Genomic DNA, 26817 nt, shown 5'->3' with positions numbered 1-26817 from the left:
ATAATAAATCTACTCTGACATGCCATGCTGTTTCAGTTGTATTCATCATTAGAATGATTAGACTTAAAGCCTTCTTAATAATATTTTAAATAATTTTAAGGACAACTTCATTATGATTGTAGAACCAGCCTCAGGTGGACAAACTAATCAATTGATCTTTAAAAAGAAATAGTTAAATAGCTTACCTTTATAATTATTTGTTTATACTCTAATAAGATTCTCACTTCATTTAACCAGATCAATTCACACTGATCAACTAGGATATTTTTTTCAAGAAATGATTTACAAAAATTGAATTCAAAAACTTCCACTATATAAAAATTTAATTAGCAAGACACAATTTTTTTCTTCAAACATGAGCTAGCTTAGTATTGGCCCTGACCCAGATATGTTTTTATTATCTAGCATTACTAGGTTCGATTGCACTGTAGACAAGATGGTTGTAAAAAATTTTTTTTCACTTGGTTACAAAGTAAATGATACTTGCCAAGAAATTATTCTTGTTTAATCCTTTACTAAGTGTAAGCAAACAAAGCTTACTTACACAATCCTTTTTGTAAAGGATTAAACAAGAATATAATTTACTTAGACAAGATGGCTTGATCACCCAAGCAGTCCAAGTGACCACTTGAGGCATGAATTTTTAGGGACAACAGTATTTCTAAATGTTTTCTGAATTCAGTTTCTAACAAAAATGAAATGTGCTGTCCTAATATGTTGCAGTTATGTTTTGCATTATGTCAACTCTCCCAATAAATGGTAATATGGTATGTAATAAACGGTTTTATTAGCAAAAGGACTTTCTCCAGACTGAAACAATTTATTAACAATCATTTGTGGTCACTGGTATCTCAAGTGGAGTACCAAAATTAAAATATGCCTTAGGTGCCAAATTATCTTCACCAAGCTGTAAGTTCAACAACCTTTATTGAATTGTATTTGAGATTACCCATAAGATAATATTCATATGTAAGAAAAACAATTACATATCTCAAAAGATGTCTGAGCAAAACTTCTCAGAAATGCACATCCCTAAATGCCTCTCATTTAAGTAACAGCACTGTCCTTTGCTTGGAAAATCCACATTGAAATAAACTTTATATATATATAATGTGGTGGCTCCCACCCATGAAAGGCTTCTATAAACCTATAGTACATTTGTTGTATCATGGGTGGGCAAAGGATTTTAGGGACAACAGTATTTTTAAATAGTTTCTGAATTCAATTTCTTCTCAAAAATGAAGTGTGCTGCAATATGTTGCACTTTTTATTCTTTTTTAAAATTAATTTTATAATTTTTGTATTTTTTCATTTATTTTTTATATAGTCCGGAAATACCACTCTAGAGGCTAAACATGGAACTTTTTCAAGTTATTTCAGGCTCTAATAAACGGGGTGGTTGAGAGGCATTTAGGGATGTCTCACACCGGGCGATGAAATTCATCTCCTACCGAAAGACAATCGCAAAGCATCCATTCCTACAATGGGATTCGAACCTGCAGCCTGTTGGCTGGAGAGGAGGATACGTTAACCGCAAGGCTGGTGATTTATGAATGTTAGTATCTGAGAACACATTTTCTGTAAACTTAAAATTTTGTTTTATTATTTTTCATTTTGGCAATAAAAAAAATTGAATTTAGTGATATACTAACAAACTACACAATATTGTTTTCTTGATTAATTTTCTCTACTATAAAATACTTCATTTTGTAGTAATCGTAATCCTCAAGGGTGTTGTCCGTATAATAATAATGTGCATAATTTCATCTGATTGGTACCCCCCCCCCCAAAAAAAAAGTTTACATCTATTACTCGAAAGACTATATGGTAAATCCCTTGCTTATTTTCTTAGATTAGTAATTTTAATTATTTTTACAAACCTCACAGGTGATTTTTCTCCAGTTGTGTTAAGAAATTGTTCACATAACCTTAAATAAATGTCTTCTGAACAAATAGGCGGAGACTGGAATACTGTTACGTAAACACGATTTGAAATTCCATTTATAATGATTATTTAATGGCACTGATCTAGAATTTCCAAACGCCAAGTATATTCTTTTCTTATCATTTACAGTAATTTTAATGATAATGAAATTAAAATACATTATCAGTACACGTCTAATGCACACCATTCAACCAGGCGTAAATGTAACTTTGCACATATTGAGCATAGTAGTTCCAAAATATAGTAAATCTACCATTTACATATATTTCATACAGTTTGTTTATAATTAATCTTGTTTCAGCTAATATAGAAGCTGTGACCTCAATTCGTTTTCATTTCACAAGAAAGTCTGATAGGAGAAACGATTCTCTCCTGTAATAGTCGCCTGCAAAAACTCCACAAGTGTTCTCTGGAGCCTCATTGCCGCAAGCCATCGCCAGTGTGGCGCTAGTAGTAGCGTAGGTAGGACTAACTCACCGTATTATATGGCTGAATGTCTGCCAATGACACACTTGTACGGCACTTATTAATGAAGGCGCCTCGGAACAAGGGTTTTGAGGTGTTGCAGCAAACACTTTTTCTAGTGGGAGAACGGAAAAAAAGGAAGTAAACAAAAAATTAAAAGCATTCTCTCACCGTACTAAAAATGAGAAAAATAAGTATAGCCAGTCAATAAAAAAACTCAAAAAGATTTCTTTCTTTGTTAATATTCACAGTAATATTATTATTTAAATAGAAGACTGCAATAGAGGATGCAAACGAAATTAAATCTTTCTCATTGTATACTAAAATTGTGAGAAATCAGTATAGCCAGCCACCTATTAAAAACTGGAAGATTTCCTTTTTTACTTTTTTTTATATATTTATAATGATATTTAAGTTCCAATAAAGCCCAAAATTTGTTGTTCTGCGGTGATTATGACACATCCAGGCAAATACTTATGTTGTTTAGATGGCTATGTAGAGATTATAAAGGAGATTTACTTGTAAATATTTTTAAAGTATAACAGTTAAAGATTCGAGGTATACACATCCAGGTATAAACTGATTAGACGTTGAATAAGATGTAGATATTTCATAGGCCTCCATGATGTTAGGATATCATCCATCAGCATAAAACATAATGCGATTAGTATTTGCACATTTGATTTGATTTCCTTAAACATTTAAATGAAACAACGTCCTTCCCCCCCTTCCCCCCAATGTGGTGTGCTCTGAGGAGAGAATCTGAAACTCCCTTGCAAAGGGCATATTTGTCTGCCTAAAGATCCATACACCAGAATGAGTGAATGAGTTTATTACTCCCTCTGGTGAATTGTTTAATTATATTGAATTAATTATGACCAGTGAATAGTATAATGGATAAGAAACAGAAAAAAGTTAAAATTGGAACCCATGGATCTCTCCACCTTAAGAAAATTCTCACATACCACTGACTGCCATAGAGCCACAAGACTATGGACTATGCTGGGAAGCAGAAAGGATCATATATATCCTTATTTATTATCTCATGGTATTATTACACCAGATCATAGAGGTCCAATTCATGTATTTTATACAGCACCTTTTCTGGGTTGTTATAAAGTTGACATTTGGAAATATTCATACAATTTAGTAAATGCATTGGCGATGCTTCCTCGATGGTACAAATTTTGCAGATGGGGAAGACTTTTATGCCATTGCTAAACTTGATTGGTCTGGTGTGGCCGGTCTTGAGGTGAGAGATCATGGTAGTGGCACATCGATTAAACTTGGAGTTGATGGTAGCTCCTGGTTTTTCTGCTGAATACAATTGGTGAGTCATATCCTGGAGAATCATTCTTTTTATGTTTTCTTTTTGAGTGGTTTTAAAAAGATCGAAATCTGTAGTATCACTTAATGTTGCAGCCATTTTTGCTACTTCATCTGCAGTTTCATTTCCCTTTAATCCCACATGGGATGGAATCCATTGGAAAATTATTTCGGAATCCTTATGTAGTTTGTTAGCAGTTAATAGCTTGAAGGGCTGCTAAGGAATCTGTGAAAAATATAAATTCCTTTGGATTTTGTTTATCCAAATGTTGCAGTGCTGTGTTAATGGCTATTAATTCTGCATGGTATGAGTTGCATCCAATACTGTTAGTTGTTTTTTTTTTTTAGTTCTATATTTTGAGAGCCAATAAATGAGTACTCCATTCTCAGATTGACATTTGGATTTTTGGAGCCATCTGTATTGAATCAGGTCCATATTCCATTATTTTTGAAAGGGCTAATGATCTTAAGATTTCAAGGTTTTTTTCAAGGGCTAATGATTCAAGGGCTAAAGATTACTGAGGAGGGAAGGAAAACACCTTCCCTCCTCAGAACAAAAACATTACTGAATTTTTTATTAAAATTTTTAATTCTAATATAAATTTAAAACTTGGAAATGTTTAAAAAAGTACTTTTTGCCCACCTCATCTCCTTTAGTTTACTAAATCAGAGTTTGTCCCTGAGAAAATACATCAGAATTTATCTTCCAGAGTAATTCATATCAGATGACTTTGAAGGGAAAAAGTAAACTATTTACAGATTTGGCTGAGGCTATTATAAACACTCTTTAACCTTAATTGTAATGTGGTAAAGATCATGTGGTATTGACTTGGGAGGTTGCAAAATCTGTAGATTTTTCTGTTAAGAAGGGGTATATACAGATCTACAGGTTAGGCGATTATAACAAGCTTCAGAGTGAGCAGCTTGCAGCCATCCCATGGCAAACATATTGCAGGGGAAAGATGTTAACAGTGCATGGGATAAAATCAGTGGGTATCTGAGGAAAGCAATATCAGATTGTGTCCATATGGTCAGGAAGACAAACAAGGTAGGCGTTAGATGGATGGGCAGTAGCATCAAGCTTGATCTGCAAAAAAAGAAAATGTTATGGAGAATGTACAAGGAGAAATGCGATCAGTACACCCATGAGCAGTACAAGGCTCAAGCTAGGAAGGTTACCAGCATAGTAAGAAAAGCTAAATCAGATTATGAGAAGACTTTAGCCAATGAGATCAAGGGTAATCCCAAAGAGTTCTTCCGCTATGTGGCAAGTAAAAGGAAGAATGACTTCGGAAGGATAACTAGTGGGTGCTGATGGTATTGACGTGACAAAATCAGATGTAATAGTCAAGTTACTGAGTGATCACTTTTCAAAAGTCTATCACCCAAGTGAGGATATCTCTGTACCTGTAGCAATAACTAATGTGAGAATTGAAGTTAAGGAATCAGAGGTATTTAATACATTGCAAAATTTAAATGCAAACACTGCTGTAGGTTTAGATGGAATATCAGCTCTGGTGTTGCATGAATGTGCAAAGAAATTGTCACCCCCCACTCTTACTTAGATATTTAACTTAAGTTTGAACTCTGGTATGTTCCCTAAAGTGGAAGTTAGTAAAGTGGTTCCTTTGCATAAAGGTGGCTCTAAAACTGCACTCTAAAAAATCAAGCTGATGTAGGTAGTTAATTACAGACCAATCACCATCTCAGGAGTAGTGGTAAAAGTATTGGAAAAGTTGGTTAAAGACAAAATTCAAGAATGGGTGGATCAGGATATGATACTCTATAGAGGCCAACATGGTTTTGTTAAAGGTAGATCCTGCCTTAGCAATCTATTAACTTTTTATAATAGAATGACATCTGAGTTGGACAAAGGAACTAGCTACACAGTGGTACTTCTGGATTTTACTAAGGCCTTTGACAGGATACATACCCCTTGGAACACTGTTACGCAAATTGGAGCAGATGGGAATGGATACTAAATTGTTGATATGGATAGGATAATGACTCGGGGAGAGATACCAGAAGGTGGTGTATGGAGGAGCCGAGTCCAGGATGAGGCAGGCGACCAGTGGTGTGCCTCAGGGCTCTGTGCTTGGGCCATTGTTGTTTAATTTGTATATAAATGATATAAGAAATGGCTTTAAGGGAGATATTCGGCTGTTTGCTGATGATGTAAAGTTGGGTTGCGCAATAAAAAATCAAGCTGATGATGAAAGTTTGCAGGATGATTTAAATAAGCTGGTTGAATGGGCAAAAGGTAATGGACGTCAGTTCAATGTGGAAAAGTGTAAAGTTATGCATTTTGGAATTAAAAGATTACCAGCTACTCCAAGAGACTGATAAGGCTAGGGGACTTAGGGGTGTTGGCAGATAGGTAGATGAAGTTCAAGGGACACATTGCTACAGTGTCCAAGATTGCACATAGGATTACTTGGTTGTTGAGGAACACACTGACATCCAGAGATAAAGAGGTTATTATTCCCCTTTATGAAGCGTTGATACTTCCACATTTGGATTACTGTACTCAGGTCTGGTCACCTGGATTCCTTGGAGATGAGGAGGCTGTGGAGAGGGTTCAGAGAAGAGTGACTAAGTTGGTAAGTGATGTAAAAAATGCTCCCTACATTGATAGATTGAGAGATTGTGGATTGCAGAGGTTGGTTGATAGGCACAGAAGAGGGGATATGATAGAAACGTTTAAATTACTGAAAGGTTTTTATAGGATTGATGCAGGGGAAATGTTTCAGCTGTGTGATAGTAATGCAAGAACAAGAGGTCATCCCTGGAAATTAAAGAAGAGTGTGGTTAACAAGGGTGTGAGAACAAGGTTTTTTGCCTGGAGGGTGGTGAATGAGTGGAATTCGTTGCCTGACTTAGTTGTCAGTTCTTCGTCTGTAAATAAATTCAAGAAGAGATATGACAAATATTGTTTTGCTAGTTTGGGTCTCCCGCGATGAGTCTATTGACTCCATGGAGATACCCATAATAATAATAGTAATAATAATAATTGAAACGATTTTTGTTCATATCCTAAAAATTTTGTCTACTCTCCTTTGAAATTACTCTGGAAACAGACAAATGAAGGGTATGGGGAGAAACATTAGGAACAACACTCTTCTCACAAGAAATCAGAAACAATTTTTTTAAAAAAACTTTTAAATAATAAAAGTGAAATTATAGTATTTTTGACTTATTTGCAAAAAGAAGTGTATTAGTCATTAAAAGCAGAAAGTGCTTTTATTTGTGAAAAATTGAGGTAAATTATATTAATGAAACAAAATGTTAGAAAAACTAAAATGAAATAGTTTATTTTATAATCAGTAATAGGGTGAATTAGAATTATATAAATTATTTATAAATGCTTTGACTAGGAAATAGTTTTAAATAATATCATATGATGTATATATAATTAGTTTTTATCATTAGATATAAATGTAATGATTAAGGATACTTAAATATTAGCAATTACTGAAAGTTTTTGATAATTAATACAGCAATTAGTTAATGAATAAGTTAATTGGCATTGAACATGTTGCTGTGGTTATTACTGTTAATTTTTAATCACAGCTAATATAAAAATAATAAGTGATTAAGTTAAAGATGGATAATGCACAACTGATATTATTGAACATGTTGGTATCATTTTTAGTTTTATAAATTATTGATTATTGACATTTAATATCAGTAATGTGATTGTTAATAGAAGATTATCGATATATAATTAGCACGTTAGTGTTTCTAAAAAAGGAATACATAAAAAATTAAAAGGGATGAGAATAAAAGGAAGAGAGATAGTTGTTTTGAAGTGAATATGCAAAATCCATCCATGTATCAATGCCACACGAGGTCTCAAAACTTATAAAGTGACAGTTCCTTCTTTGTGTGGGCAAGTTATTAGAGATAAGAAAGGAATCTGTTAGTGTCTTTCTTGAAGAGTTGGGAGTTTTATTCATTGGGGAGTTTTTTTTTTTTTTTTTTTAAATATCCAGCACTGAGGTAGTCACTCCTGTCTTGGGCTGTAGCTTCAGGAATGATTGTACTGCAGATGAGAAGGTTGCAACAGTTTCCTTCGGGATGAAAATTTCTATGTTCAAATCCTGGCAAGGACTCAAGAAACTATCATAATGGTTTTTAAGCTGAAAATGAGCCAACTAGTCTCATATAGAGGTGGAAGAGTTTGACTTCTTAGGAACTTGGATTTTATAATCCTGAAAAACAGGCAAATCAGCCAGTGATAAATAGGGATAAGACATTGATATCTTAGCTTTAGTCGATTTATTTGTAATTTCAATCATTTTAACAGTTCAGCTGTGTACTTCAATTTTTTCTAAAAATTATAAAACTAACTGCAAATGTCTTTCTTGCAGTAACATTACATTTAATTCAATATACAATAAGAAAAGAATAAGTGTTTTCAGTTCTTCCATAGGATACACTGGGGTGTAGGGCTGACCACTTTATCCTGTGAACGTTTTGAGGTCCGATGATTAATAAACCTTCGACACCGCAATGTAAAAGAGGGAAAGGAAGATGAGGTGATAAATACCATATGAGACAAGAAACAATGATTATTACCAATTTGTATTATTTAGATCATTTGGGGGGGGGGGGTTATGCTGTGCTAATGCTAAAACTTTACTGTCATTCAGTTTGAAATGCATCATGGAAATGATAAGATATTTGTGACATTAGTTACAATGTTAGCTGTACACATCTATTATTATAAATGATCTGTTGTTAGTGATAATGGCTTAGAAAATGAGGACTGAAATAACACAAGGAAAAAAAACTTATTTTTCTTCTGAAGCAAGGATTTCTAGCTTGCATACAGTTTTACAATATGTTACATTAATGTTCTCTAGGTTAGAACCTTTTATATGGATAGAATTGTCATTAAAAAAAAAAAAGAAAACTTGAGCTATTTCTACAGCTGGCAATATTTTCAGTCTCAAATCTCAGTATGCAAAAATGAAATTGTGAAGATACTTAGTAGACTATCGTTTGCTTATGCAAGTTAAACTATGAAAAAGCTACAGTCCAGTATACGCAATTTACATGACCTCACTGTATAAAGCTTTAACTTTTGTGTACACTTATATTGTTATTATCATTTTTAAAGACTTGATAGATTTTTTCTGAAGATCTTTGGAATGCTTCCAGCACAAATATGATCACTATAATAGAAGAAATGTTTCTTCTCATAATCAATGCTACCATTTTTGTGGAAAAACTACAATTTTATTTTGAACTACTTTAGAGGCATTGATAACATACTATGAAATCCTACAGTGGGAAAGGAGAGGAATTTTGGGAAATTTATTATTTCTTAAAGCCTCTAGACACGATTTTTAATGAGAATTTTAACAGTGTTATAATATAAAGATATTTGTAACATTAGTTACAATGTTAGCTGTACACACTGAAATAATGTACTACTTAAACATTATAGGCTGTTTACAGCATTTCTGTGTATACAGCTACCTGACAGGTGCATTATCCAATAAAGAACTTTGTCAAAATATTCAGACTGATTAAATTTTTGTGGACAAATTATCATCTTTATATATGGCTGCAGGAGCAACAGCATTATTATGCTTCCATGGAGTTCTAGGCCTCACTGTGGAATTTGTGGGGGAAGATTGCTTTACACTACAGTCTGTCCCATAAAGTAGGAAGCATTGCATTGTCCAAAATGTTCAGACAGAGGTCCGAGGTCATATTTTGTCTATCTCTTTAATTTCGTCCATATTGTGATTTGGAGTTTTTCTCGCCCCATTTTTCTTATGGATTACAGCCTCCAGTTATTAAAAAAAATTATGTGACAGGACTCATTACGAGATGACACTCCACTCTGACTACAGTTATATGATAAATGTTTTCTCTCTCTCTTCTTAAACACACACACACACCGAACACGGGTTAGCTGGCTTGAAAAAGGGTTTTTCATCTTGCAAAACAACCTAAGGACAAGAAATTAGTATACAGTGTGTGTGTGTGTATGTACACTGCTTGGAAAGAAGTCAATGGACACCAGAGTGTGAGGAACAAACAGCCATAGAAATTCAATGGGAATTCAGACCATTCTTTCTGTTGACATGTAATGAGGTCCTGAACTGTTGTCGGGGGGGGGGGACATCCCTTGACCTCACCCAACACTCTAGTTCATCCCATAGATGTTCAATATTGAGATCAGGATTCTGTGGAGAGCAGTCAAGTGTGGTACATTCATGTCCACAAACCATGCACAGCAGCACTCTTATGACACAGTGGATTGTCTTGCTGAAAGGGGAAGACAAAAAAAAAAAAAAAACAGGTCTATAAGTTGAAGCTAGAGAGTAAATGTTAACTATCAGTTGCTGGCTTGTTTACATGAGTAAACAAGCCAGCAACTGAACAGCTCCTGTGAAAATACTTACAAAATGGCATAAGGAGGAGACGGAACATCTGTGAGAAAGCGACTAAAATGAGCCTCTGAGAGATGGATCATCAGTTTAACCAGATTGCTCTCTTCTAGATAGCGTTAAGCATTTTGAGGAAGGATTTTGTGCAACATCAAATATCAGAACATTATTCTAATATAGGGCAGATTTATATAATGTTAGTACAGATGAGAAGTGTCTGGAGCAAAAAAGAAACATCTACTTTTTCAGAGGCTTTGATTTGATTTGTTTATGCCATGAAAGGCTGTAAGGTCAAGAAAATAAATCGGGGGGGGGTATCAAAGGTAAGAGGAGAGGCAGTGTGGAAGTTGTCATATGAAAAGAAAAATGGACTGTACTGTTATCAGTAGAACTATAGATGGAGTTTGATAGGAGAAATAATATGGGCGAAAGTACAGAACTTTGGGGTATTCCTGTGTTGGTGAGGAAATCTGAAGAAAAGGAGTGATTCACCACGATACGTAGCAGCGAATGACAAGAGGAAACTGGCGATTCACTTGAAAACGGTTAGGAAGCCTTTGTAAGTTCTGTCCAGCCTGGATTCCAACGAAGAACAAGTTATGTTGGAACGGTGCTATGAGGGTTCTGTAGTATCACTGACATCAAATGGGGAAAAGAGTTGTGCCACACTTAATTTAAAATAAATAACAAGTAGCGAAAGATCTAGGATTTCTTTTGTTCTGTTGGTCAAATTTTATCTCATTATCTGATTTTGCGTTCCTTACCGGCCAGTTACTTTTCAGCCCTATATTTTGTATGCTCCATGAGCTTGCTCATCCCATTTCTCTTTATATGTCTTCTACGACATTTTTTTTCTATGCAGTTCCTTCTTAACGATGCTACCCATCCATTTAACTCCCATTTTTAATTTCCTCACTGTGGAAATGCAGTCCGCTTTGCTTTTCTCATCCCTATTCCCCTTGACCAATTTCCCTTGCATTGCTAATATCTTTCTTTGCAGTTTCTACTTCTCCAATCAGCTTTCTGTTTTTTGTCATAATTACCTGCTGTGTAGTTTCAGATCTACCCCTTAACTGAAAACTCCACGTGCTTGACTACTTTCGAGGTTTAGGCTGCTTGATTACTCTCACTAAATGATATTCGGGATCAGAATGGGTGCTTTGGTTATGAAAACGCTGAGGCTGTAATCAAATTTCTCAAATCCTAGATCCCTCCATCACTTGTTTTAGACAATTATCCCTGTAGCTGCATACATTCCATTTCCTTCCTTTCAATCTTTCCTTCCCTAATGATTAGTCTCCCATAATGATTGCTCGTCTTGTGTTAGTCACTAACACAAGACGAGCGTTATTTTGGAGAATAAAAATAGATCTCTTGGAAGAATAAGTGAACCATTAGTGCAAAAAAATGCATTGGATCATGGGTTAGCTGTTGTTTTTGCTTTGAATTACGGCCGAAGCAATTAAGGCTATGAAGCCAGTGTATTATGTCTTAATTGCGTGTATTCTTCTGGCCGGTTTGCTGTTTCGCAGGATGTAACCCAGTTTCCCGCAGAAAAACAACCCTGCCATTGCCGTAATTATAAGATATAGATGATTCAGCTGTAGTGTCTTTAGCTTATAATTTCTTACATGATTCGGCTGTTTAATTCTCAAATCAAAAAATCGCAGTCTGAATTTTTGAAAGATTCAGATCTGTAATAAGATCATTTAATTCTTCTTGAGAAAGTAAGTCATGTGCTGTTGATAACTGCAAGAGAGAATCGTTACTAGATTGTAAACTCGGCTGACAACTACCATACTGTAACCTGCAGTGCGTGTGGGGCCCGTAAATTCACTGGGCCTATTGAAGATCGTGAAAAGCCTAAGAGTAACGAACTCTCTCTCTCAAGGAACTCAACGAAAGCTTGTTGCGGTGATGAGCCCGAAATATTATTAAAGGGTCCAGAGAGAGAGAGAAAATAAAGCTTGTCAAATGTGAAGAAATTAGTGTAGTTACTTCACTGGTAAGAGTTGTTATTGTTTTGAAACTACCATCTGAAGCAACTAAAGCTATGAAGTCTGCATTATGTCTGTTTTTCAAACTGGGAGGAATGCCCTGCTGCATATAAGACCGACTAGCTCACCTTCTGATGAAAAAAAAAAAAAAAAAAGAAACACTTAAAAAGATTCTTCGCTTCCTAGACAGAATCCGGATCCAGCTCTTTCCAAGTCAATCCAGTGACATCTTCGATCAACTGAGCTATGGAGGTTCACTCGTAAGAGCATAATTCTATATAGAATACAATGAAACAAATGTCATAACCAATTGACACAACACTAATGAAGGTTGCCGCTTTCGACAACAAAAAGATATAACAGGTGGCGCCACTAGTTCCTGCTATTTTCGAAAAGTTCGGTTTCTTTTTGGACAGGGGGTGTAATAATCTAAACCGTTTGAATAAAATGGGCTCCCTGCTCACAAGAGTTTAATATTTCATTTAGCTAATTTAACTTATTTAATGTTTTCGATTTTCATCGTCCAGTGTGAGACTCCGATCCTGCTTGTTGGAGACTTGAAGTGCAAAGAAGCAGTATGTTCAATCTCTAGAATCTCTCTGGGTTATCTTGCTCTTTCTTGGTGGGAAAGGGTAAGTGGTGGTGTGAAAAGTAAGAGACAGTGCTGTTGGTCATAACCTTGCATAGGTGGGATTGTCATTAAAGAAATAAAACACTTAAAAAAATAAATTAATTAAAAAAAACGCTCATGGTGCAACCAATGATGGTAAATTAACGCGAGTGTTTTTCTGTATCAACGTAAAGGAACTATACCTTCAGTGAACTTTAAATTATATTTTAGATTACTTTTTAAAATGTCCCAGAAGAGCTTAAAAGCAAGATAATCTAAATAAAATAAGATATCGTCTTATTTATTTTTTACCATATTGATTCTTGCATGATGCGAAACATACAGAGTTATCAGTTTTTCTTCTAGAAATTTGAGGTTTGTCTCTTTCACGAAAGAAGCAAACCGACCACAGAACAATACTGATAAAAATACACTTGCGAGATGATGCAATAGTCTGCAAATCCCGAGACTCCATGAAGGTGCCATGTAATAATAATAAAAACCTGGCTTTAAAAAAATAATAAAAAATCTGCGCCTACTCCGACTCCGATCCCTGTGTGCCAATCTCTGGGTATGGAATAATACGTCTGCTAGGCCCATTAGAGTACACAGAGCAGTTTTGATCAGCTGTAATCCCTTTTTATGAGCGTTAGCTACTGTAATATGTTATATCTATATTTCCCTGAAACTTTTCATTTTCGTGTATCTAAATCGGGCTTCTCGAAGAAGCCCGATTTAGTAATAGTTAGTTTCTTTTTGCATTAATCAGGAACATAAAACACCAAGTCTAAGTACCGAGTTGCATCAGTGTGTGTGTGTGTGTTCTGTAATATTCTACATGGTAGACGCAAATCGCGTTGCTATGGGAACGAAACTTCATATGTCACATCCGTCTTAGTCAAGTTAACAAACGAAACTCATATATAGCGACTATGGGTATCGCTAGCATATTCTGTAGATAATATTAACCTAGAAAATAAATAAGAGGCATTGAACAGTAATGCTGGGCAGAAGCGCATAATCCAAACTGCAGACATGAAAAGGCTATAGCAGATCTGTACCGTGGTTAACCTAGGATTGCCAAGTTTTTAAAAAATCGAAAATTGATGCACTATGGATCTATGGAAAACATGCGGGAATACTCAGTATGATACCACAGTTGAGCATAGCCGTTATTAGTTGTAAAACCGCTATACGCATTCTTGCCATTTATACATACGCCACACCGTAGCGTATAACTACAACAATGATGCCCGAATTGCAGCCTGCCATCATCCCTTGTTTCTTGGAGTACATTTCAACAGTATCATACACTGCATTCCATCTCTCCAGTCTTCAAGTGCCACGTCCTACTGATACCTCTCGTTTATCGGCTAAGAATCCCATCCTATTGAAATCTTCCTGAGGGGATCACCACGGGCGTCATAGTTATTCTTCATTCTTTTATTAGTTTTGAATTTATATTTCAAAATTAATTCGAGAAATAACATGAAAATGTGTTTTTTAGAGCTTTGGTAAAACGTAATATTTACAGAACTTAATTTTGGAGTTATAATTCATCGTTTGCATCATAACGATGAAAGGCGAATTATACCATAAATTTGTACCATATTAGTGAATTTTGCGTTGGTAATTTCCAAATAGAAAAACATGTAAATCATTTTCTATGGCCAACTGTGTACAGGTATAATGACGCCAACAGCTGATATATTGAGTATACACGTATCCTTGAAGTGTCCGCAATAGCGGACACGCAGCCATTGATTAGAAAGAAGCGAAATGGAGACGTGATGTTTCAGTTTTATTAATGATGAGATGTATGCCAAGACTTGTAACTTCTGTTGTCATGGAAGAGAAACGGAAGGGAAATACTTCTGTAACAGCAGAGAAATCAGGATTTTATTAAAAACTACTTTATTTGTTTTGCATTGGAGAGAAGTTTAGTATTTATCTCCCTTGATTATAAACAATTTGTTCACAATTAATTTCTCATTATCCGGATTACTGCAAAACAGCGAATCATATAATGAAAAGATATTTCCTTCATTTGGATTATTGAAGTGGATGGATGTGGACGGAAAAATGATCAGATGGATGGCATCATGAAGATGAATGAAAGGCTTTCGAAATATTTCTTATATTAAAAAAAAAAAAGAAGAAGAAGTTAAAATAACCATCATATGTGAAGCAATATAAGGTGGCATTTTCAACCCCATATTTGTTTTGTTTTGAAATCGTAGCTTCCACACATTATATTACTTCAAATTTTGTTTATCGCTTACCCTACATGTGTTTCTTTGTGTGAAAAGCATGTTTAGAATTTCGAAAAAGCCAGGTAGTTTATCATGGTATTTGAGTTGAAAGATTAATTGAAAACCTGTAATGTTTTGCAGCTAACATATACGTTTGTCTTAGTTTGAATTCTCCTATTGTGAAGGAGTTGCCTGCACACATGGACGAAATACCATTGGATTTATATCATTAAAGGTGTTGGTTTATATAACTAATGTTCGTCATCATCAACTAAACCGCCATCTTTGTTAATAAATTAAAAACAAGATTTCTGGGCCAGACGATATGTTCTAAGTCGGGTCGACTAGTCATTGAACAACAGTGCCTGTGTCTGTCTACCTGTATTCACGACCCACGTCATTGGACACAGCGACGCCAGTCGTGGGCCCTCCCCGCGTTGCGTGCACGCCTGCCTTTGAGGTGAGGCTCGCGCCGGCTAGAAAGCTCGAGCTCTTCGCTTGTCAGGCCTCCCGCGAAGGATTCATTCTTATTCAGGGGGATTGCAATTACAGCTTGGCGCCGAAGAGGGCTAGATGTGTACCCTTATCTGTCGCCGCCAGACCGGCAATTATCATGGCGACTCTCGGCGATTTAGAGAAACACTCCTCTAGGAGTCTCAACGTTAAGAAGAAACTAGTGTCTTGTAGCTTGTCTGTCGACATTCTAGACAGCTTCTGGCTTCAAGGTTTCCAGTAAACGAGGCCTTTTGCAACTGTTTCTACTGTAATCGTGTCAGCACACCATAGCAAATTTTCATCCATTAGACTTCTTAAATTTGAGAATTACAGTCGGATTGTTTGTTCTTCGTGAAATGTGTGCGGTCTTTGCGATCCAGCATCATTTAATGCCCAGTTTCAGTCTGATTAGAATAACATTTTGTGTACACTAATCATCTGTCTGGTTAAGCATTGTAATTTTCATAAAAAAATAATCCTAAAGAAGGTGAAGTGGACAAGAATAATAGATCTATATATATATTACCACCATCTTCAATAAAAGCATTGAATTTCTTTGCAATTCAGTGATACTACATTGATCATAATCACCACAGACACATTAAAGACTTTAAAGTTCCTGCTGCAGTGTTATATATATATTTTATTATCCCATGGTATTATTATTACACCAGACCATAGAGGTCAAATTCATGTATTTTATACAGCACCTTTTATGGGTTGATATAAAGCAATATTATATTATCCAACTGTGTATTGCGGACATTTTCCTTCCCATAAAGGGGAAAAAAAAAAAACACGCAAGTAACCGTATTGCATAATTACACTGCAGTTGCTCATGAATACACAAGTCATATGTACGTAATTGATTTTGTGGAGAGGGGGGGGGGGGATAAAGGAATAAATGGAAGAAAGTTTCTCAGAATTTTGATACAAAATGCATTACAGTTTTAGTCATATAACAAAAGTGGTTTGTACCTCTTAAATACAAAATACTTTTTTCAAAAATGTAAATTTTTGTGTTCAACAAAAAAGGATATTGGAAAAGAATTCGTTTCTCAAATGTACGATTATGTTATGTGTTATCTGATTTCTGCAAAAGAAAAAGAAATCTCTATAGCCAAGAATTTTTTGAAGGCGATTTTACAACATAATGATAAACTTCCCCCCCCCTCCCTTCAAATATATCTCGATTGAAATTCATTACGCATTTTAGTCGAGTGCATGCTTGCATACGAAATAGTGTAGACTGATAATGCAAGCAGTAATTAAAGGGGGGGGGGGAGAATAATAGCGTGACTGAAATCTGAATGAAAGCTTAAATGGCTAAGGAGTTTCGTACATGTTTTAAGGATAACGTGAAATCTTAGGAATGACTGCTTTAAAAAAATGTCAGAAAACCAAACTTCTAACCGCGTTTTTTTTTTTTTTTTTTTTTCATTGACAAATCTAAGAAAGTTTGGTAATGAGCAGCTTACTGCTCTCACATAAAACACTTCTAGAAGTAGAGGTGGATTCGAGCAAAAAAGCAGTGCATTTAGATAAACAAGATTCACTTTTGTAAATATTATTGTTTGCATTAAGTTTTTACTGAAATTTATGTGTACAATCCTCCGAGTCTTTGACACGCTGACTACAGAAGGTATATGTAATAGTTTTATAATATTCAAATAATTAGTATTATTGTGCTATACAATTGTATACGAAACTTGTGTGAATCTAAAAGGAGTTTCATTTTGGGATTGCCAAATCTACTTGGCGGAAAACGAGGATGGAGTTTTTGTTGGTAGGAGTGAGAACGTGGCTAATAATCACTTATTAAATATATACAATCAAGTTCTTTATTTTTTTATCTTACAATTTTTATGTTGATCCCAGAAAAAGCTGATGACAATGACAGAATATATATTTATCAACATATCAGTATCCAAATTATAACCATTTGATACAATGAACTTGTAAAAATGTGATTCAGGATTGATACTGGAGGAAGATCGCTTCGGAAAGAATTGTAACAGTTTCAAATGAAAATGTGCTCACGGGCGTTATCACTTGTGCAATAATATATGCATATATTAATATTCTTATTACCTATACGTTTGCTTCTACCTTGGCATCGAACATTCCAGTCCCTTGCTAAGGCATACCTCTTGGAATCAAGTCTTTTCCTCCAACTCTTATATAGACAATCGACAATACCACAAACCTCTCAAAGAATGCCTCCTGTGATATTTCGCCAGAAAGCCATCAGAAAAATCTCATTAGTCTTTATGCTATAAGTCACTTGGTCCAGATGGTATCCTTCCATTTGTTCTCCAAACTTGTGCACACCCATCCTATATCAACTGTGTAAGCTGTCATAATCATTTGGCGTCTACCAATAGCATGGAAGCAAGCCTTTATTCTTCCTCTTCCTAAAAAGGGAGCACAAGTCGGCCATCAACTATTGTCCCATTACCCTCACCTCAATGATGGAGAAGGTCATCAACAACTAGCGTCTTCACTACCCGGAGACTCATCAGTGAATTAGTGTGGATTCCGCCATTGCATTCTACAGCCATTTTCTCACTAATCTTAATCTTTCCATGGCCTATTTCTACGTTTGGACACAGGCCATGGAAAGATTTGGAGAAGCTCATGTGGTTGCTCTTGATATTTCTAAGACATTTGATCGTATGTGGTATTGAAGTCTTCTCAAAGCGTTACAGGTTTGTACACTCTTTTGTACAGGTTTACAAAAGAGTTTTGTAAACCTGCACTACATTCATACCGTGAGTGGGCTAATGATTTTTTCTCCTCTTTTTAATTATAAATTTTGTATTTCTTTTTGTACATAGTTCGGAAACTTCGCTCTAGAAACCAAACAGTCTGTTTCAAGTAAGTTCAGGTTTTCAATAATCGCGGCGGTGGTCTCACTCCGGCCCATGAAATTCATCTCCCACCGAAAGACATTCACAAATATACATGCCCACAGCGGGATTCCAATCCGTAGGCTGGTGGTCGGAAAGCCGATACGCTAACTCGTCAGCCCACCAGGCCTGATCGTTCGTTGTGTGTAATGGGAAATGACTGCCTTTAATCTGATTTCTTTATCGGTGCTGAAGTACCCCACCGTCGTATAACTTCAAATCCTATTCATAGATTCGCTGATGCCAGTACTCTCTATTCCTGTACTTCATTCAAGAATACCTTGTAGTACGCAAACGCATCAAGCTTGAAGATCGTCTTCTACACCGATCTCCTTACCATTCTCAAATGAGGTGAAGATAGTTTAGTGAATTTCAACGCTCTCCCAAGATCCTGCCTTATTATCCGGAAGAACTCTTCTTACTTTTGATAAAATTCCAATTTCCAGTAAAGATCTGTTTCTCCCTTTTTATACCGACTCACTTTCACATGTTGCTTGTCCTAGTATAAACATATTACACCCTTAGCCTCCAAAAAGAACTGTGGTATATTTTTTGTTCAAAATGCATCTTCTGCTCGACTTTCTAACACTTCGTAAATCCCAAATCCGGCCGACTTTAGAATATCGTTCTCACATTTGGAGTGGTGCACCAAAAATCTCCTAAGAATTCTTTGATTATATACAAAAGAGAACCCGTCTAATAGGTGACTTCTCTCTCCGACCCCAGTCGCTTTCTCGAATTCGCATACCGTGGAAGTGTGGCAATAAATTCTTACAAATTATATTTGTATTACTGTGTTTATCGCAATTCTTGAATGCTAGAAAAACGGAAAATTTCTTTACAAGAGAAGGGATAGAGCAAAATGTTCGGCTTACATTGTCGAGCAGTTTACATACTTATTTCGATTATCGTCGTTATTGAAACCTCGTTGAGATTTCTTTTGATGAGTTCTCTCAGCTTCACATCAGAACCACCTTTAAGCCGCTGCCAAGTGTATTATAGTTAACACTGACGCTGAAGAGCTGATGCGCACTTGTTTACGGAGCATGTTTTATGTCGCTATACAGAGCATCCACCTTGTCTTTGTTCTGCATTCTGGTCACACTTCAAATCACGCTTCCTACATCACCACAAGTTGTGACTGTCATCGTATTTTACACACACACGCACGCATATTATGCTAATACTAGTAGAGATGAGCACTAGTTACAAAGCATTAGATATACTGTATAGCAAATACAACAATACATCATTTCTCTCTCCTGTTATCATTATTATTTGGAAGCATTAGTTCACTTTATAAAAAAATATATCGAGTAATATTTCCCATCAATTTTTAAATCAAGTATTTTTACTTAGTTTCCCTCACATTCTGATAACTATGACCCGTGTTGGTATCCACACAGCATTTCAGATTTGTTTCAATGTGAAATCTCTGTTCTCATAGCTGACTTTTCCCCATATATATTTTTTTATTTATTTTGTTATTCGCACTTTTCACCTATACTCCTCGATGGATAGCGATCAAATACTAGTATCTGATTTGTCAGTTAAAGCATTGAAGTACGTTATTATTATTCCTTATAAGCGGGCTTCAGATCTTTCGCCTGCAGGTGGCGTGCTCATTTTTTATTTATTATTATTTGATTTGATATTGCAGTTTGATTTATTTCATATATAATATGACAGCATACGCACAACTGCATAGTTTTTAAATGACAAAGAAATGTTGACCGAAAGCGATGATATCAGGTTGTAGTGTATTCTCAAGTACTGTCCAAAATTATAACAATTTATATACGGTTCATCGTGTTAAGTAAACACTTAAGCTTGCAATTGTACTTTCAGCAAACACAACCCAAGGCAGATAGTACACCTTGAAGCGTTATGGGTCAGATTATTTCACTGAGGTGGTTTGGCTGCCTTGGCTGTTGGCGTGGGCCTAGTTTACAATGTATGTTTAAAGGACGACAGGCGAAACACAACGGCCTCAGAAAAGGTCGTTGTGCACTATCTGGTGCTTCAGCTTAGCGTTCGAAAGAGTACGTAACGACATACTCCTCGACTCTGTTTGTCCCTCTCTCTTTTACTCACCTCGGTGACCTTTCTGGACCCCTCTTGTGAAAAGAAGAAAGCGTTCTTGACAGGCCCTGTACTACATCAATGTACTGTACCTGGCAGACGTGACAGGGATAATCCCCCGCCCCTTACTTCTTTTCTCCTTGCTTGAACGTAGTCGTCATCCCTCAGGTAAAGAGGTCGATTGGTAGTTGAACTAGCACGTGACTTGCAGAGCTGCATAGTATGGAACGTCTCCAAATTCGACAGAGCACAGGGTTAGAAAATTTGTTCTGGACTAATTCGTTACGTTCAGAAATTCAAAACAGTCGAATTGATTTTTGAATTCAGAAGTTTAAACGATATATTACAAGCATAATTCGTTTAGGGAGAAGAAAAAAAAAAAAAAAAAAACAGCGTAACCGTCGCGCTAGTTGTAATCGTATAAAGTTACAACATGGAGGCGTAGATTTTTAGTTTGATATAATTTTTCTTTATGTCTGCTATAAGGAATACAAGTGCTATGAAAATAATTTTTATTCTCTGTGTGTTGGGGGGGGGGAGGCACCTTTCACTTCCTGCAAGCAATAACAGAAATATTGCTAAATATATGCCTAGTTCTTTAAAAAAATGAATAAATAAAATAATACATATAATCAATACAACTGACATCTCAAAATAGCAAAAAAAAAAGGGGGGGGGGGAATTACAGTACAGATATGTATGAAGATATTTTCAAAGAATGCTTGGAACAGCTTCGGTCAAGTTGATTTTGTAAATTTGATTCGCAAGAGTGACTCCACATCATAGTTCATTCAAGGCCTTGTGTGGAGCTACCTACCAGCGGGTCTAATGAAAGCTAAAATGAAATAGTTTGTTCGCTGGTTTGTTTATTTATTTATTATGTGTAGAACGTTTGTGTTTTGTCGACAACATATACATAGGGGGATGTCATATTAATTTTAAAACTTTGTTAATTTTATTTTTAATTTGCCTGGGTACCCTCAAATTGAAGGTTATGCCGTTGCCGATAACTGGTATTGAAGTACATATACGATTTTTTTTTTTTTTCAAACTATTTTTGTTATCGGATTATAATAGGATTTACTTTTAATGATTTATTTATTAGCATTTGGTTGTAATCCATTAAGATGAGCCAACGTGTGTACCCAGGAAGTGGCAATGCCTTTGACCTAGTTTATCAATTCGTTTAATGTTGGCAACTCTCCACCCCCCCCACACACACACAAAGTAGTGGGAGGAGAGTAAGATAGTTCGATTGCCAAAGCAGTGGCAGTGAAGTATAGGCTAGTTATTATTCATGGAGTGGAGGGTTAAGATCTTGGAGAAGTTGGATAGGATAGGAATTCAGAAATGGAAACGATTTGATGCTTCCCTGTGGCCTGAATATCGATTTTTTAGGGAGAAGGATTTCGTTTGTTTGACATTGTGGAAGCAGGTAAAGCTACGAGACCTGTGTGCCATCTACATTTTCATTCATTTTTTTGTTTTGTGAGGGGAGAGGGGGGAAAAAAGTTTCCAGCAGGGAAACCTCTGCCTCTACTGTAGAGGAGTAGAATTTTGTCTTCGTTATCTCCACTCTTTGCGGTAAAGCGACAATTGAGCTGAATAATTACAGGAAAGTTATTACTGCATAAATTAAAGTGAAGGGGGATGAATAACGACTAGTAATGTTAGGAAAATGGCTCATTGATCGGTATCAGAACGAAGTCGGAGTAATAAAGTCAAAGACAAATAAATATGCCACAGGATATATATGTAAATAGAAATAGTTTGCAAACAGATTGACGTCTGATGGACAGGGGATAAATGCCAATTCTCTATTGCTAAGCGTAACTTTTTTGCATTTTGAAGTGGACAAGAATTTGATGGCTTTTTAAATATATTTAACTTCCAAGAATTTTTTGAGTATCGCACCGTGAAGGCAAAGGATAATTTAAGCAGGGGCGGCTCGTGCATAGGCACTGCGGAACTGCAGCATCCCCAATTTTTCTCGATATATAAATATATTTATTAATTTATTTATATTTGCTTGTAATATTTAATTTTATCATCAACAATCCTATACAATTCTCTTATTTTGTATAAAAAATAATAAAAATCCATCTTGTAGCACTTAGGAGGGCGCTAGCAGCACTGTGTTTACCGCAGTGTCATATTGCTACGCGCGCAAGCATATGCACGCATAGTGAGATGCAAGCTATTAGCGTCATGCGGCACTGTCCATCGCGCAGTTCCACTGTTGTTTATATGCAGTTTGCGCCAGTAGTAGAGTGTTCGTAGTGCTTATCGTGTTTACTCCGTCTCTACAATTAAAGGATTTAATTGTAATGTCCAAAAATTGTAAATCCATTCCTTTAATTACAATTAAATGAATGGATTTTATTTTAAAGTAATTTTGAATTATACCAAACTGTATAATTTTATCGATAATAAACAATATTTTTTCATGTTTAATTTTTTTTTTTCATTTTAACCATAATTTTGATATTTTATCCAAACACGTATACACTGTATTTACAGTGTGTATGTATATTTCGAAAGTCGCAGCATCCCCACGATTTGAAGCCATGAGCTGCCGCTGAATCTAAGTTAACTCTATATTAGTCACAACTTCTATTAGCTTTGCTTACATATTAGGTATCCCATTGGGTATGCACACATAAACAAACGTCCGTTTATTATTATTATTACTGTTATTATTTGTTATGTGCTATTTTATTGCTCTCTATTTAAATTCTTTAATTCTCTCTATGAAGAATTTATATCGATATTTAAATTCTTTAGAGAGAATGAAATTATCTTTGAGTATATAGTCACACTTTTTAAAGATTTCTGTTAAATATAGTTGTCGTTTTTATACCTGTCAGCCTCTTATTGGGGACATTTTCGGACTTTCAAAACAACCGTCAGCCATCAACCAGAGAGAAATGGGAATCCATCTCTTTGCCATCCATTAAAGTTGTCAGCGCCACCGGATATTGTGAACCATGGAAATAGTAGTTTAGTTCGGTAGGCTTGGAGCTGGCGTTTCTAACCCCCAGAGTTCGCCCCTGTCCAAATTACAGTCTTCAACTTCGGTTGTTTCTATTCATTGTGATATTTTGGCGGCGGCGGCAGCGATGGAATGAAGTCGGATAGCCTGCGCCGTTATGCAGCACCTGAAGCAACTAGCCGAATGATAAAAGAAAAAAAAAGAAGTGGAGAAAGGTACTTAAGTGGGTGTTTTTTGAGGGGAGGATTGCACATTGGTTTTTATAATAACTTTCTGCTTTAATATCGCAAGTTTTCGAAAAAAATACTGTAGAAGAATAAATTCATTTATCACATATACCTTTTTTATTACCTTTTTATTGAAATCTGTCATGCTACAATAAGGATAACAACAGTGGACTTGGAGGGAAGATGATATTACTGCGCAATTTCAGATTTTCGGTAGATGTATTTCACAGACTGCTACACAATATATTTAAATAGCAAAGTGTGTGTGTGTGGGGGGTAAAATAAGAGATAACGAGTGAACTACTAGTTCTGTCATGTGTTTGGAACACCCGTGATTAAATTTGATATCCTCCACTGAATAAATATAATGGCATTATTTCTATAAACATGCATAACTGCTGCTTAAAACTAATCGTGGACTTTTTCCTCCTTTGCAGAGTCTCCTCCTCCCCCATACAGCAGACATCCTCAGGAAATTTTTAAACCAGAAGGTAAGTCTCACAGACTTCTCAAAGTTTATACGTATCTTGTTATTAATAAATTAAATAAATTAAACGTTCACGTAGTTATAGTTTCATAGAAGTATCAGCATTACCTTTTTTTTTTAAAAAAAAAAAAAAAGGAAACTTGTGGGTGGAGTGTTCGGTAGGCTTGGAAGACTAAATAACATTTTATGCCCGTCAGTAAGAAAAGCAAGATCACATCTGGCGATGAAAATGACCTACCTCCTTAAAAGACTTTTACAACATCTGTATCACAGTAAAATTCGAACTCACGATGGCAAAGCGGGCGAGACATTACTTACCTGTTTTAAAGTTATTTAACTCTGCGTAATGAAAAATTTATTTCTTCAATCATGGTTCTGCGGGTTGATATTATCTTCGATCACCCATCTGCTTTGCATCAGCAGTAATCTTCGTAGGGCAAGACACTTCTTATCTGGGCGACTGCAAAACAAATATGAGTCTCTTCAATCTTTGGGTGATGCAGGTAACAATATAATCTTCCAGTAAATCGGTTATAAGTGTATAATTTATGATGGTAGAGCACATATCCCATTTCTCTGCCAATATAGTTGACCAAGTGGATATCGTGTCCCTGTTCTCCAATCAACAGACTGTAGTTCGAATCACACTATACCAATATCGTATTGTAGTAACCATATACCTGCGATGTCTTTGATTCCAGGAGGTACAATTTGTATTAATAATAATGTATCTAGATATTCTTTGGTCTTATTTGTTCATTCAAATATCTTCTGCTTGCAAATAATTTTATCTAATTTTAATTGTTGTTTTAAAATTGTTTTAAGGGTTGGGAATATTACGCAAGATTACCTTATCTTTACTAAAAATAAATAAATAAATTGTTATTATCAAATAAAAATGAAGAAATAATAAATTAGCCTTTTCTGTTGGCATCTAAACAGATTAATAACGAAACATTATGGTATGCCCACCTTAGATTTGAAGATAAAGTTACGCAATACAAGAACACTTGATGCGTTTTCGAAATGGTACTAAGCAATTGATGCTTGTATGCTTGTATATATGATTTAAAGTGATTGCCATTACCACTTTCGGCCAGCTTTAGTTTTTAGCTTGATGACAATCTGCCAAGTTAGATATTCTCTGCTGTGATCCAGCCAGTTGTTGCCTTGGTCATATTACGTTTAAGTTATATTACTAAATAGCTATTCACTTGAAACGAAGAATGGGCTCATTGGCTTCGAATTGTCTTCTATAAGCAGAAGAATGTGACTCTGTGATGTCACAGATTAATGGCTTTTCGTGTTTCATGAATGACGTACACATCTGCGTTTCTTGACCCATCATCGATCTTCAACATTACGTTACACTACGGATTACTTAGTTTACGTCTTTCCCAGTTTGCCTCTTGTGAAAAGACACAATTAATACGTTGCTATTATTATGCATAAGGAACAAATAGCTGTGTGATAATATTATTAATCATGAGTTTTACATGCATCGAGCTATATGGCCATTCGCCGAGAAATAAAATAAAAGTTTGAGTTTAAGAAATCACATATTTTGTACATAAAAAAGGACCTAAAATCCCCCAAACCTAGTGAATTTAAATGAATGATTTAAGTTGAAAAACTAACTTGCCGGAACACTTCAGATATTGGGTAAAATTCTACACGTGTGTCTGATTTCTTCCATGAGGTGCATTGCTAATACACTACAAGAAATCAGCGGGTATCATCTTATTCGTTTTCTATGGTGTTGTTATTTTATGAAAAATATAGCAGGCAATATCGAATAAGCTGTTTTATTTTACATAAATAGCAGAACACCTCAAGAAAGAGGTCACGACCTTGTATAATGTGACGCTAACTTAAAGATTTTTTTTCATTAATCCAATAATGATAGTGTTCGTTTTGGTTTCCGAATTTAAGTTCGCAAGTAGTGAATCTGACATTAGATCAGGGGTCTCCAAACTCCACTCAGAGGTTGGTGGCATTTCCCTCTCACGGCTGTATGCTAAATTCGGATAGATATTAACTTATTGGAATTTTAATGATTGCAATGTTTTGTATATAAAATAATAATACGCTTCTGAGCACAGAACTTATATTCCCCCCCCCCTCTGTAAATTTATTTGAAAGTTCGGAACATGGGGGGATATGTATAATCGTAATCATTTGCCCCCCTCGTGTACGGGCCGTAGCTTGGAGATCTCTGCACTAGATTTATCTAGACACCTTTTTTGAAGCTGTCAGTAATAATAGAAGAGGTAAGTTAGTAAGAAAATTGCTTGTGGCCATTGGCTTCTCTTTCAGTGGCTTAAGGTGACTGTTTGACTTCAGTATTATAAGTGTATGGCTGATTTAGATAATCCATATTAGATAGTGGATCGTATTATCTATAATCATACCGTCATTCATCTTCCACTTCCAGATCGAGCTCCGAGTGAGCTGGTTTCCATGGAGACGCGTGACACGTGCCAGTACGGGTCCTTCCCCAGTCCACCCACCGGTAAGTATATTAGAACCCCACTATTTGTTTAGTTGTGTGGAGTTGATTACCGAAACGGAACGCCTCAAAACGGATTAGGGCAATGAGGTCGGTTAATACTGCAAATCGGGGGGG

General features: G+C 35.7%; 1 protein-coding gene across 1 annotated transcript in view; it reads left to right on the top strand.

The window, feature by feature from the left end:
- LOC150094168 (SMAD family member 6-like) overlaps positions 1-26817 on the top strand; it is a 56375-nt gene that overhangs the window by 12856 nt on the left and 16702 nt on the right. The window contains exons 2-3 of the mRNA XM_090412065.1: positions 24142-24195; positions 26626-26703. Coding sequence (XP_090268191.1) covers positions 24142-24195; positions 26626-26703 — 132 coding nt within the window. The remainder of the gene's footprint in view (positions 1-24141; positions 24196-26625; positions 26704-26817) is intronic.

The sequence above is a fragment of the Typopeltis vanoorti genome, chromosome 22 (genome assembly GCF_054136105.1).
Source record: "Typopeltis vanoorti isolate ZY-2024b chromosome 22, IOZ_Tvanoo_1.0, whole genome shotgun sequence".
NCBI classification, from domain to species: Eukaryota; Metazoa; Arthropoda; class Arachnida; order Uropygi; family Thelyphonidae; genus Typopeltis; species Typopeltis vanoorti.
This window is presented reverse-complemented; position numbering and strand designations above follow the sequence as displayed.